The 15,025-nt window shown below is 40.9% G+C and overlaps 1 protein-coding gene and 1 pseudogene across 1 annotated transcript; one reads left to right on the top strand and one right to left on the bottom strand.

Annotated features, from left to right (window-relative positions):
* The first annotated feature begins 875 nt into the window (after positions 1-875).
* On the top strand, positions 876-5,585 carry LOC137726587 (leucine-rich repeat receptor-like serine/threonine-protein kinase BAM3). Its single transcript, XM_068465523.1, has 2 exons — positions 876-3,596; positions 5,072-5,585. Exons 1-2 carry the CDS (start codon positions 971-973, stop codon positions 5,407-5,409), a joined length of 2,964 nt encoding a protein of 987 aa, XP_068321624.1. The 5' UTR covers positions 876-970; the 3' UTR covers positions 5,410-5,585.
* Positions 5,586-6,089: 504 nt separating this feature from the next.
* LOC137724670 (pre-mRNA-splicing factor ATP-dependent RNA helicase DEAH7-like) lies at positions 6,090-14,963 on the bottom strand (annotated as a pseudogene).
* Positions 14,964-15,025: the final 62 nt, after the last annotated feature.

Here is a 15,025-nt window from a genome sequence, read left to right as displayed (position 1 = left end):
AATCCTCTTGGCAGACATATCTAAGTACAAATGTTGATGTAATGCAACAACATTCACACGAAGTTAAGATATCTGATTAGAGTGATGAGTTTGTAGCTAAAACGATTAAAAGTATTTATCCGTACGCCGAAGATCCTGTGTTTGATTTCTTTTATTGATATTGCATATATCAAAAAAGGTATCTGACGACCAAAGAACAAAGTGAGACCTTGAAGAAAAGTCAGGTTTATTGTTTCAATCACAATAACACGATTAAGTGATTGTTTGATAATCACGCCGATTTAGAGGTAGAGGGAAGTACATGGGGAAAATGAGGAATGGAAAAGGATGAAGGGAGGAAGCAGGTGGAGGAACGAAGAAGAAATGAAGTAGATTATGTGAAAACAAAATCTTGAAACTAAAAAAAAAAGTTTAATTAAAACTGTTTTTAGTTTGTAGTTTTCATTCCGTCCTTCAGTCTCTTCACATTTTTCAACCAAACCAAAATTATATTACAATGCAATGGTTGAATTATGGTTCAAAATCAAACATACATTAATAGGAATTAATGCATATCAAGTCCCCAATCAATTTGGTTGATGAAATGATTTCCTCCTTATGATTGTCACTTTAAAATTCTTATTTGGGTTAAATAATAAGCAAAGCAAAGGTCAAATATGTCAGTCGGCCTTGAAAGGTAAAGCAAATTTTAAATATTGGTTGATCAAACGGTCTGTTGTTGTTATGAATCTCTTTAAATGCAAAAAAATGCATGAAGCTGCTTTTGCTTTTCCTTTCTATAAAGTTGAAAGGTGCAACCAAAAATATGCTGTGCTACAAAGACCTCAAAATTACCAACCCAAAGCTGAAAGCTCCCTCCATACTAATTGCATCCCCAGGTCCTCTCTCTCTCTCTCTCTCTCTCTCTAAAAAAATCAGACCACTTATGAATTAAATGGTTGCTGTTTTTCTCTAAACCAGAAGCCCTCCAATGGCGAATTCCGGAATGAAGTCTTTTTTCCTCTGCTCTCTCTTTGTGTTCCTAACATGTTTTTCTTCTGCTTCTTCACATAATCTGTCTCTCAGGAGGCAAGCTTCGATCCTTGTTTCTCTCAAACAAAATTTCGAAGACTCGAAAAATCCTTCTTTAAGTACTTGGACTGTGTCAAACTACATGTTCCTCTGCTCTTGGGCTGGAATCCGTTGTGACGGCCTAAACAGATCAGTTGTCTCACTTGACATATCCAACTACAACCTCTCAGGTACTCTTTCGCCAGCGATCACAGAACTCCGAACCCTAGTCAATGTTTCAGTGTCAGGAAATGGATTTGCGGGTACTTTTCCTTCCAGTGTTCACAAGCTAGCCAGGCTACAAAACCTCAATATATCCAACAATGGGTTCAGCGGAAGCTTGGACTGGGAGTTTTCTCAGTTGAAGCAGCTTGTATCGCTAGATGCTTACAACAATGATTTCAATGGCTCACTGCCATTAGGGGTCACTCAACTTCCGAACCTGAAGCGGTTGGACTTTGGCGGGAACTACTTCAGTGGAAGCATTCCTCCAAGCTATGGAAACATGGTGCGGCTCAATTATCTCTCAGTTGCGGGAAATGACCTGAGCGGCTACATACCGCGCGAGCTCGGAAACCTCACTAACCTACAGCAGCTTTTGTTGGGATATTACAACGAATTTGAAGGTGGAATCCCACCAGAAATTGGCAAGCTGATCAATCTGTTTCATTTAGACCTCGCAAACTGTGGTTTGGAGGGGCCAATCCCTCTGGAGCTAGGGAATCTGAAAAAGCTAGACACTTTGTTCTTGCAAACAAATCAGCTCAGCGGTTCGATTCCTGCTCAGCTGGGAAACTTGAGTAGCTTGAGGTCCCTTGATCTGTCAAACAATGCGCTAACAGGAGACATCCCCGCTGAGTTCTCTGGACTCCGCGAGCTCACACTCCTGAACCTCTTTATCAACAAGTTTCACGGGGAGATTCCTCACTCTATCACGGAGCTACCAAACTTGGAAGTCTTGAAGCTGTGGCATAACAACTTCACTGGAGCCATACCTTCAAAGCTTGGTCAGAATGGTAAACTGATTGAGCTTGATCTTTCGAGTAACAAGCTCACCGGAGTTGTCCCAAAATCTCTTTGCTTCGGAAGGCGGCTGAAGATCTTGATTCTGCTCAACAATTTTCTCTTTGGGCCTCTACCTGATGATCTTGGCAAATGTGACACGCTAGTAAGAGTCCGAATGGGGCAGAATTATCTGACTGGATCAATACCACCGGGGTTTCTTTACTTGCCAGAGCTCTCACTGGTAGAATTGCAGAACAACTATCTGACCGGACAGCTTCCACAGGAAACAAGAAAGCAACCCTCAAAACTCAGCCAGCTGAATCTGTCAAGCAATCGCTTATCCGGGTGCCTTCCTGCTTCTATCGGAAACTTTTCAAGCCTGCAGATTCTTCTATTGAGTGGAAACCAATTCACTGGAGAAATCCCATCTGGCATTGGCCGGTTGCAAAGCGTTCTCAAGTTGGATGTGAGCAGAAACAATTTTTCGGGCACAATACCTCCGGAAATTGGAAACTGTCTCTCTTTAACCTACTTAGATTTGAGCCAAAACCAACTCTCAGGTCCAATCCCAGTTCAGATTGTTCAAATCCACATACTGAATTACTTCAACGTTTCGTGGAACCACTTAAACCAGAGCCTCCCAAAGGAGCTAGGCTCCTTGAAAAGCCTAACGTCTGCTGACTTTTCGCACAATGACTTCTCTGGTTCAATCCCACAAACAGGACAATACTTGTTCTTCAACTCCACATCCTTTGTCGGTAACCCTGAGCTCTGCGATTCTTCTGCGAATCCATGCAAATACTCCTCAACCTCAGCATCAGAAGATCACAGCCAAACCGGCACGCATTCTCAAGTCCTCAGCAAATTCAAGCTTGTCTTTGCACTAGGCCTCTTGCTGTGCTCGTTCGTGTTTGCAACCGTTGCAATTATCAAGACCAGAAAGGTGCGAAAACATTCGAACTCGTGGAAGCTCACAGCATTCCAAAAGCTGGAATTCGGAAGTGAAGACATCTTAGAGTGCATAAAGGATAACAATGTGATAGGGAGAGGTGGAGCTGGGATTGTCTACAGAGGAACAATGTTGAGCGGCGAGCAAGTGGCGGTGAAGAAGCTGTTGGGAATCAACAAAGGCTCGTCACACGACAACGGCCTCTCCGCAGAAATTCAAACACTGGGAAAAATCCGCCACCGGAACATTGTCCGGTTGCTGGCATTCTGTTCAAACAAAGAGACAAATCTGCTGGTTTACGAGTACATGCCGAATGGAAGTTTAGGTGAAGTTTTGCATGGGAAGAGAGGAGGATATCTCAAGTGGGAAACTAGGTTGAATATTGCCATTGAAGCAGCGAAAGGGCTCTGCTATTTGCACCATGATTGTTCTCCTCTGATTCTTCATAGGGATGTTAAGTCCAACAACATTCTGCTCAACTCAGAATTTGAGGCTCATGTTGCAGATTTTGGGCTTGCCAAGTTTTTGCAGGACACTGGAACTTCAGAATGCATGTCTGCAATTGCTGGCTCATACGGTTACATTGCTCCAGGTAATCCTTTTGCTACATCATTAACCCAATTCGAGCGGGGATTCTTGCATGTAACGTGATGTATCCTCATCTATCTATCTGATTCTCACTCATCACGTGAATCACTGTTTTTCTATCAAACCCATCACATGAGTCACGATATGAATGAGATAGAGAAATGGGATATGTCCCCGGTTGAACCTAATTTTTCTCTTGTTTGAGAATTTTTTTTAAAGTTAATTTAACATCAGTTAATTGAATAGGCTAGTAATCCACAACATACTGAAAAAAGTAAATGTGATACTATTATATTAAACTCATATAGGAATCACACTCTTAGTGGACAGGAAAACTTTACTGTGATATCATTATATTTAACTCACACTAGTGTAGCAATAGTGTTATAGGTTTCAAACTCATGTTACCTAATTCTTATATATAAGTATCACACTCACTCAAACTACTGTAGAAGGACTAAGTAGTGATAATTAGCTAAAATAGACCTATACACTTGATGCAGCACTTAAAGCAATTAAAGCACATTCCATGTGTCTTCTGTGACTTGGTGGACTAAGTGAGCCGCCTTCAAAAATTCCAGATGGAATGATTACTTCAAATCTTGATTTGTTTGGCTCAATTTGGTATTATAATGGGTGATGAATAGAAGATAGAAAACATCCACATACAGATCATGTCACAAACTTCTAATTAAAAATAAAACTTACAAACTTTTAATTTAAAATAAAACTCGAAAAACACTAAGACGTAAATGAAGATACACCAAATCGATTTAGGGTCCTTATGTATTTTCCCTAGAAAATGCTTGTTTCTTTTCCCTATGTGTATACTTTTGTTGGAACCAAAGTAGCGAGGAGTGGCATATGGATTACAGAAAGGGCAAAGGCTCCACTGACATAGGAAATTCTCCTTTTGCTTTTTATATTGCTCTCTACACACAGTGAAGTGCAGCATGAGCTTTTGCATGTCTTGAAACAATAAAATTCGATGTCCCCTTCAACCCAATTACAACCCCACCTTTTTGACCAAAAATCCATTTGAACCCAAAATCCACAAAACTCCATATAACCCATCGAGTATCTTGTTTGGGATCCAAGCTTTACTTTCCCTAAACCCTAGAAAGTAAGGCATCTGTGAAGATTATGGCATAAAACCCTAATCACCTTTTCCTTTTACAGACAGCATATTGCTTTTCTGTGTGTTGTGCAGAGGAGTAAAAATAAAAATAGAACGGTGGATATATCACTTCATTTGTAGCGCATTTTTTACAAAAATCTGAGACATTCTTGTATTTTAGTCTCACTCAATCCTACACGGTCTCACTAACTGTGAAAGTTGTCATATTCAGGCAGCCCCGCTGAGTATATTCTCCATTTACTTAACTCAAATCAGACAAATCGATTTCACTTTTTTCACCTGTTTCTTGTGTATTATGAAATTTACAATGAGCTAAATTTGTTTACTGTGCCATGGAGCAGAGTACGCATACACATTGAGAGTTGACGAGAAGAGCGATGTGTATAGCTTTGGAGTTGTACTGTTGGAGCTCATCACAGGAAGAAGGCCAGTTGGTGGATTTGGGGAAGAGGGAATGGACATTGTTCAGTGGACCAAGATTCAGACCAACTCGCAGAAAGAAGGGGTTATAAAGATCCTCGACAAACGGCTAGACGCTGTTCCGATGGACGAAGCGATGCAGGTATTTTTCGTCGCGGTTTTATGTGTTGAAGAGCAAAGTGTGGAGAGACCAACCATGAGAGAAGTTGTTCAAATGCTTGCACAGGCTAAACAACCAAACACATTTTACATGCAATGATTTTATACTTGAATCGCTTCGTGTAGCAACAACAACATTTTGGTGACCCGGCAACAAAAATGTCAAGAACATGTACAATAATAGACGATTTTGGATCAGTCGCGAACAAAGTTGAGTAGTACTATAGCAGTAGCTAGCTGGCAGCCAAAGTAAGAAGTGATGAAAGCAGGCAGGCAGTCGGTCCATATTTTTGGGTGTTTTTTTGGTTTTGTTGTTGTATTTGTTAGAGTGAAGGTAGATTTGTTCTGGTTATCAATGGCAGGCAAAAGTGCTGATATGGGTAATGGTTCGTTTGCATTATTGTGTCATCATATAAATGTATGGCCTGAATTTTTAAAACCTGCGAAGCTAACACGTTTGACACGACACGACATGTTCGGGTTTGCAATTTTGAGTACAATGAATGACTTTCCTCGAGAAGAAGCCTCCATGCAACCTCATTTCATAGAACTTGTCATGACTAGTAAATTGAGAGGGGTAATATATAATCCAAAGGTTGGATATTTTTTTCCCCTCCACTGGGAAAATAAAAGATTATAGTGCCAACCTATCATAAACAGAAAGGTTCTGCATCTTTAATTAATACTGCCATATAAAAACCACAATGCCAAAGGAAACAAGTATGATTACAACCCAAATAAACTCTAAACTGATCTATCATTTCTACACAATAATTCAATTTACAAGCCAAGTTTCTTAGGCCTCAAGCATGTAGATGACCCCTGGTGCAAACCCAGCATTGCGACTTGCTGCTGCTTGGATCTCTTTTCCCTCTCCTTCTGCTTGCTTTCTTTCTCCGCCTGTGCTCAAGCCTTTCTCAGATTCTCCATTTCCTCCTCCATCGCTGTCTTCTCCCCCTTTTGTCTCTTCTTGTGCTCCAACTTTGAGTTATCCGACTCCTTCGGCAATTACCATAAAGTGCGCTGCTCGGGTGCAAATGGCATGGCATCCCAGTTCGGCAATTGACATACTCCCCCACACCTTTCAATCTTGCTGCGTTCCGAAAGTAAGCGGAGCAAATAGCTCTTCTCACGGTATCAGTATGAGGCCAACAGGATGTGAGCGGGACTTTGAGTGTCTTCAGTATCTCTAGAAGTTGGGATCTCACCTCTCTAACCTTTTGCAGCCCTTTAACTTGCAAAAAATGGTCATCGCACCAGTCCCCACGATACTGATGTTGTTCCCACTGCTGATAAATGTTGTACAATGTCAAGTGGTCGGACTCTGGGAAGGAGAATCTCTCCCTTGCAGCATCGCTCTCCTCTGCCCTATCTTCAGGCCTAGAGAATACCGACGGCACTGAAAGCATGGACACAATTGTCAAAATCTCGTCTAAACATCCTAGCTTTTCACCCATCAATAGCATCTTAGCGAGTGGAGGGTCCAATGGCAACTCCACCATTTTCCAGCCCAGGTCAGTTAACCACCACTCGTTGTTAAGAGCACCCAACACCCACAACTGGTACATAGAATGCAGAATATTATCCTTGGGAGGTGGGTCTAAGAAATCAAGATCTAGCAAGTTATCAACCTGAAGAGATTTGAGCAACAAGACCACATATCCAAGATTGGTCCTCTGGATCTCTGGCACCGGATTGGGTAGCATTTCGTTTAAGTACTCATTCTCTGTGTATAGCCAATAACATGTGCCAGGCTTAGTTCTGCCAGCACGCCCAGCACGTTGATTAGCAGCAGTCTGACTAATAGGAAATACTCGAAGAGCATCCATACCCATTTTCGGGTTGTATACTTTCATTTTACCATAGCCCGTGTCAATGACATGAGATTCCATCTACCATTAAAGATGTCTCACCAATGTTGGTTGCCACAATGCATTTACGAGCCCCATCTTCAGCTTTTCGGAATATCTTCGCTTGCAAGTCAGCAGGCAACTGTGAATATATAGGAAGTATCAAGAGTTTTGGCACCTCTTTAACCAAGGTGGAGATAATTTGTTCCATCCGCTCTGATAGGGCATAACAAGCTGCCTCGATCTCATCTTGGCCGGTCATGAAGATGAGGATGTCACCTTGAGGGCTGGTGATGTGAATCGTTATGGCCTCCTTCACTGCAGCTTCAACATAATCTTCACATGGGGTTTTACTATACCTGATAGATACAGAAATGTTCTCCCAGGAATTTCAAAAATCGGTGCACTTCCAAAAAAGTTTCTAAATTTCTGCGCATCTAGTGTTGCAGATGTCACAATGAGCTTAAAATCACGACATCAGGCAACCACTTTTTTTCAAAATCCCAAGCAGCACATCCCTGTTTAGTGACCTTTCATGGGCTTCGTCCATCACAACTACATGATAATTGTCAAGATCGGAATCTCTTAAGTGTTTCACGCATAAGTATTCCATCAGTCATGTACTTTATTATGATATTTGCTCCAATCACATCCTCAAAGCGAATAGCGTACCCCACTTTGTCACCAAGCTCAGTCTCCATTTCTTCACTAACTCTCTTTGCAACACTCATGGCAGCCATACGTCTTGGTTGGGTGCAACCCACAATGCCATTTATAGTGTATCCCTCTTCGTGCAGATACTGTGTCAGTTGAGTCGTCTTTCCAGAACCGGTTTCTCCAACAATAACAATAACTTGATTTTTTCGAATTACCTGAAGTAAATCATCCCTCATAGAATATATGGGCAAAAACTGCTGTTGCTGCGAGATAGTTTTTGACTTTGTGAATTCACTTGCTACTTCCCCTTTCTTCATATGCTGTGCAAACTTTACATCTTCTTTGAAATCAGTTTCACCGTCTGCACCTGCAGCAGCAGTATCTGCTTCAACCTGCTCCGGTGCTTTCTCAACACCAAGGATATCGCCTAGTTTAGAACCTGCAAGCTCCCAAAAACGCTGACGCGATTTGTTCAGATTTTGCTTCTCATGGATTTTCCTAATGAGAGCAGACCCTTCGCGAGAAATTATGGCCATATCAGACGTGGGATCCTTTATTGGCATTATCGGCTCTGATCGCTTGGTAAAAACAACACTCCATCCTTTACAAAAACACTGTCGTCGAGGAAAGGAGGCTTCAAATTTGTATCATGCATGAGAAGATCTAACTTTGTGCTCTTCTTCATCATCGAACTCAGTCTGCACCTCAGTCACTCTAACAGCACCAGATCTTAAAAGTTGACGATCCTCCCACCGCATACTATCAGCAGTGAGCTGAGACAACTTTTTGCTCTGAGCAAGGGTCATCTTAGTTCCATCTCTTCGAACCAATCTTTTTGCCAACTCTGCTTCCTTCTTCTGAAAAGAAGCATTATCTCCAAAAAACAAACACGAGCTATCAACTGTATCAAACATCTTGTTTCCTTCTTCCCTATCGTACCACGCATGATCAGAATTGTATTCCATCTCTAGACGCATGCTTTCACTAATCTCATATTAACGTCTTCGTCCCAATCAGCCATGTCTCCTTCTCCATCCTCAAATAATTGTGCATTTTCTGAATGAAGAGTAATTCTACGAGAACTCACATCATGTTTCGAACTTGAAGATTTAACCGCATCTCCAGAAGGACAAATTCAAACTGGCGACGAAGAAATGGGATCCCAGGGAGAAGCATCAGATTCCGAAATATTGTATCTACTCCGCTTTCTTCCATATTCTCCACCACATTGATCTTGTTCACACCGGTCACATTCTTTCCTTCGACGTCAACAATCCTTACCATAACTACTGCTACCATCTCTGCAATCTCTCCTCCTCCTATGTTCTTCCCTGCCATAAGCATGTTGAATAATTGGCCAAGTGGCCAAGTGGACAAATGTCCAAGAAAACTTTAGGTGATTAAACAATCCAAAGGTGGAAACACATTCCTTGTTTTGGGGAGGAAAATAAGGGAAAAGACCTTTGCTTTTGAAAATGTTTTGTTCTCTTCTTCAACACCCGTGAGTGTTGTTTCATTAAAAGAAAAGATAAGTTGGTTTTGGAAAAAAGAGACAAAGAGAGAGCTCATTTGTTTTCGGTTGAGAAGAAAGAAGAGAGAAGAAAGAGCTTTTCTTCAGAGAGCAAGGGAGAGTTGCAGAGAGCCTAAAACAGAAGAAGAAAGTTGTTGCTTCAATTGGTTAGTAATCATCCACCAAAGTAGTTGTTGTTGTAATAGCTTTGAGCTATATGTATAGAGAAGAAATTATTCATTATATTTCTTTCTCTATTTGTTTCTTTGGTGTGTGAGAGCTATTGGGTGTATTGGGCTTTTGGGTTGTGAGATTGCCAACACTTTGTAAACTCCCATTTGGTTGATAGTGGATTATTGGGTGAGCTCCTACTGCTCCGAGGACGTACTCCAGTTACACTGACTGTGGAGGAACCTCGTTAAAATCTTGGTGTCTTTTATATTTTGTTCTTGCATTTTATTTGATATATTTCCTGTGGGTTAGCTTGAGTTGGTTCCAAAAGATTTTGGTGCTACCCTAGCACAACAATTGGTATCAGAGCACTGGTTGCTCTTGGGTACTGTCTAATTGCCAAAAATGTCAGACGGGCAAGATGAGAATCCTTTTGGAAGTAGCTCCGGATTTGCAAGAACTACGGTGCAAAATGCAAAGTTCGAAGTTGAAAAGTTTGATGGCACAAACAACTTTGGGATGTGGCAATGTGAGGTCAAAGATGTGTTGGCTCAACAAGATCTACTTGCCGCTTTGGGAGAGAAGCCGGAAGCTATGTCGAAGCCGGAATGGGAGAAATTAAATTTGTGGGCTTGCTCTTCAATTCGGTTGTGCCTTGCAAAAACTCAGAAGTATTTTGTGATGCGGGAGACTTTGGCAAGTGTGTTGTGGCAAAAATTGGAAGACAAGTATATGACGAAGAGTGCAGAGAACCGGCTACACTTGAAGAAAAAGCTCTACCGCTTCCAATACAAAGAAGGTACAAAAATGATTAGACACCTTGATGCTTTTAATAAGTTGATTGCCGACTTGTTAAATTTAGATGAGGATATTAAGGATGAAGATAAGGCCTTAATATTGTTGAATTCCTTGCCGGACTCTTATGAGCATTTTGTTACCACTATTATGCATGGTAAAGAAACTGTGAAATTTGAAGATGTGTCAAATGCCTTGATGAATTATGAAATGAGGCATAGAGATAAAAATCATGATAGTACCTCTGAAGCTTTATTTGTTAGAGGTAGATCATCGGAGAGGAGATCCTCTTCTAGCAGGAAAAAATCACAGTCTCGACCTAGAGGAAACTCTAAAGGTAGAAAACCTTTGGAAAGGGATGAATGTGCCTTTTGTCGTAATAAGGGTCATTGGAAGAAAGATTGTCCTAGATTGAAGACCAAAGGCAAAGAAAGTTCTGAAGCTAATGTTGCTGAGGTTGAAACTGATTTTTCTGATTTCGCTTTAACCACTTCATCATCATTTGATTGTGCTACTAAGTGGGTGTTGGATACGGGTTGTACTCATCATATGACTCCTCACAAGGATTGGTTTTCAAGCTTGAAAGAGTTTGATGGCGGTGTTGTGTTCATGGGAGATGACAATCCTTGCACAACAAAAGGGATTGGTACAGTTCGTTTGAAGTTGCATGATGGCATGGTTAAAGAGTTAACAGGTGTTCGGTATGTACCGAATTTGAAGAAAAATCTTATTTCTTTGGGAACTTTAGAAGCCAAGGGCTTCAGGTTTCATTCAGATGGGCAGACATTGAAAGTGACTTATGGTGCACTTGTTGTGATGAAAGCTCCTCGATGTGGCCATTTGTATTTATTGCAAGGAAGCACTGTGACAGGTGAAGCGTCTGTAGTCTCAGAAAATATGGGCACATCCGATTCTGATACTACTAGACTGTGGCATATGAGGTTAGGCCATGCTGGTGAGAGAGCTCTGCAAGGGCTTGTGAAACAAGGTATTCTAAAAGGTGCCACGACTTGTAAGCTTGATTTCTGCGAGCATTGTGTCTTGGGAAAACAAACTAGAGTGAAGTTTGGTACTGCTGTACATCAGACGAAGGGCATTCTTGATTATGTGCATTCGGATGTTTGGGGTCCTACAAAGACTCCCTCTTTGAGTGGTAGACATTGGTTTGTGACCTTTGTTGATGATTATTCAAGAAGGTCTTGGGTCTACACTATGAAGCACAAGAGTGAGGTGTTGAGCATTTTCTTGGGTTGGAAGAAAATGGTTGAGAACCAGACTGGGAGAAAGATTAAGATTTTGAGATCGGATAATGGTGGTGAATACACATCCGACCCTTTCTTTAAAGTTTGCAAAGAGGAAGGGATTGTGAGACATTTTAGTGTCCGGGGAACTCCACAACAAAATGGAGTTGCAGAAAGATTGAATCGAACCTTGCTTGAGAAGGTTAGATGCATGTTGTCTCAGTCGGGTTTGAGCAAGTCGTTTTGGGCAGAGGCAGTTACTTATGCATGTCACATCATCAACCGATTACCCTCAGCTGCTGTTCAGGGTAAGACGCCAATGGAGGTATGGACTGGAAAACCTTCTAATGATTATGATTATATTCGTATTTTTGGTTCACCTGCTTATTTTCATGTAACTGAAAATAAACTTGATCCTAGAGCCAAAAAGGCTATCTTTCTTGGTTTTAGTAGTGGTGTCAAAGGTTACAGGTTATGGTGCCCGGAGATGAAGAAACTTGTAATCAGCAGAGATGTGACATTTGATGAAGAAAATATGTTCAGAGACTCTGAAAAGAATGTGAAAGATGTCCAACAGGTGGAGCTTGAGAAAGTTGCCTCTAGTACTTCAAATCCTATTTCCGCTGATGTCGAAGCCACTACAAGTGAAGAAGTGGAAGACCATGAGGATGTTGAAGAAGTTGAACTTGAAGATTCTATTCAAGTTGAAGAGCAAGTTTCACCTCAAGAGTCTATTGCTAAGAACAGAGGAAAGAGAAATATTACCAAGCCAGCTCGGTATAGTGACTATGTTGCTTTTGCTCTTCCTATTATCACTGATGAGATTCCATCCAATTTTGAGGAAGCCATTGAGAGTGAGGAAAAGGAGAAGTGGTGCAATGCCATGGGTGATGAGATGAATTCTCTCTTGAAGAACAAGACTTGGGAGTTAGCTAAATTGCCTAAGGGTAAGAAAGCTATTGGTTGCAAATGGGTGTATGCTAAGAAGGAAGATGTTGCTGAGAAAAGCAATGTCAGATTCAAAGCAAGATTAGTTGCTAAAGGGTATGCACAAAAGGAGGGCATTGACTACAATGAAATCTTTTCTCCAGTTGTGAAGCACTCCTCAATTCGCATTATGTTAGCTCTTGTTGCACAATATGATCTTGAGCTTGTGCAACTTGATGTGAAGACGGCTTTCCTACATGGTGATTTGAATGAAGAAATTTATATGTGTCAACCGGATGGGTATAAAGTGAAAGGGAAAGAAAATTTGTTTTGCAAGTTGAAGAAATCACTTTATGGCTTGAAGCAATCTCCAAGGCAATGGTATTTGAGATTTGATAAATTTATGAGAGGCCAAAATTATTCTAGAAGTCAATATGATCATTGTGTGTACTTCAAGAAGTTGCAAGATGGGTCTTTCATTTATTTATTGATATATGTTGATGATATGCTGATTGCCTCAAAGAATGTCGAAGAGATTGAGAAATTGAAGAAGCAAATGAAGAATGAGTTCGAGATGAAGGATCTTGGTGAAGCAAAGAAGATCCTTGGCATGGAGATCACTAGAGACAGAGAGAAGGGTTTGGTTTGTTTGAATCAAAGACAATACCTTGAGAAGTTGATTCGGAAGTTTGGAGTTCATGATTCAACTAAACCGGTTAGTACCCCTTTGGCTCCTCATTTTAAATTGAGTTCTCTACAATGTCCTAAAACTGATCAAGAGAAGCTACAAATGAAAAATATACCATATGCAAATTTGGTTGGTAGTTTGATGTATGCAATGGTATGCTCTAGACCGGATATTGCTCATGCAGTTGGCATGGTGAGTCGATATATGCATAATCCTGGTAAAGAGCATTGGAATGCAGCTAAGTGGATATTGAGGTATCTCCATGGTACTCGAGATGTTGGTTTATGCTTTGAGAGGGATGACTCTGGTATTGGTCATTTTGTTGTTGGTTATGTTGATTCAGATTATGCAGGTGATCTGGATGGAAGGAAGTCTACTACAGGCTATGTGTTTACTATGGCTAAAGGGCCAGTTTGTTGGAGGTCCATTTTGCAGTCGTCTGTTGCCTTGTCTACTACAGAGGCTGAATATATGGCAGTTGCTGAAGCTATAAAGGAAGCCATTTGGATACATGGGCTGATTAGAGATTTGGGGGTTGATCAGAAGCAGGTGGAGGTACATTGTGATAGTCAGAGTGCCATTTATTTGGCTAAGTATCAGGTTCATCATGCGAGGACCAAGCACATAGATGTGCGTTATCACTTTGTTCGTGAAGTTGTTGGTGAAGGAGAAATCATTCTCCAGAAGATTCCAACTAAAGACAACTCTGCTGATATGTTGACTAAGGTTGTTGGTGTAGCCAAGTTTGTTCATTGCTTGAACTTGGCTCACATTTTGCCTATATAAAGAAGGCGTTGAGCAGTAGGAGTTTTGGAGCATTTGGTTCGGCATGAGTTGTTCTCTTGCTAGTGATTGGGAGTGATGTTGTGTGTTAATTGTGTTGTTTGGCTTATCATGGCGTTTTTCGGAACTTGGCCAAGGTGGAGATTGTTGAATAATTGGCCAAGTGGCCAAGTGGACAAATGTCCAAGAAAACTTTAGGTGATTAAACAATCCAAAGGTGGAAACACATTCCTTGTTTTGGGGAGGAAAATAAGGGAAAAGACCTTTGCTTTTGAAAATGTTTTGTTCTCTTCTTCAACACCCGTGAGTGTTGTTTCATTAAAAGAAAAGATAAGTTGGTTTTGGAAAAAAGAGACAAAGAGAGAGCTCATTTGTTTTCGGTTGAGAAGAAAGAAGAGAGAAGAAAGAGCTTTTCTTCAGAGAGCAAGGGAGAGTTGCAGAGAGCCTAAAACAGAAGAAGAAAGTTGTTGCTTCAATTGGTTAGTAATCATCCACCAAAGTAGTTGTTGTTGTAATAGCTTTGAGCTATATGTATAGAGAAGAAATTATTCATTATATTTCTTTCTCTATTTGTTTCTTTGGTGTGTGAGAGCTATTGGGTGTATTGGGCTTTTGGGTTGTGAGATTGCCAACACTTTGTAAACTCCCATTTGGTTGATAGTGGATTATTGGGTGAGCTCCTACTGCTCCGAGGACGTACTCCAGTTACACTGACTGTGGAGGAACCTCGTTAAAATCTTGGTGTCTTTTATATTTTGTTCTTGCATTTTATTTGATATATTTCCTGTGGGTTAGCTTGAGTTGGTTCCAAAAGATTTTGGTGCTACCCTAGCACAACAAAGCATACCTACCCTTACAAACTCTCAGTGCCTCAAAACTTCCATCAACACCCTTAAACCCTCCCAATTTCGCATTACCATTGACATTGAAACCTAAGACAGATTTCTTCTCAGGACGTCTAAAAACAACTCTGTCCTTCTCCTTCCCTGGAACATATAATCCCCCACCACCACTTCTATTCTTTTGCTCCATTGTTACCCTTGTTTTGTCCGTATCAACAGATTCATTCCTTCGTTTTCAATAGAAAACCACAC

This window comes from Pyrus communis, chromosome 2 (assembly GCF_963583255.1).
Source record: "Pyrus communis chromosome 2, drPyrComm1.1, whole genome shotgun sequence".
Lineage (NCBI taxonomy): Eukaryota > Viridiplantae > Streptophyta > Magnoliopsida > Rosales > Rosaceae > Pyrus > Pyrus communis.
This window is presented reverse-complemented; position numbering and strand designations above follow the sequence as displayed.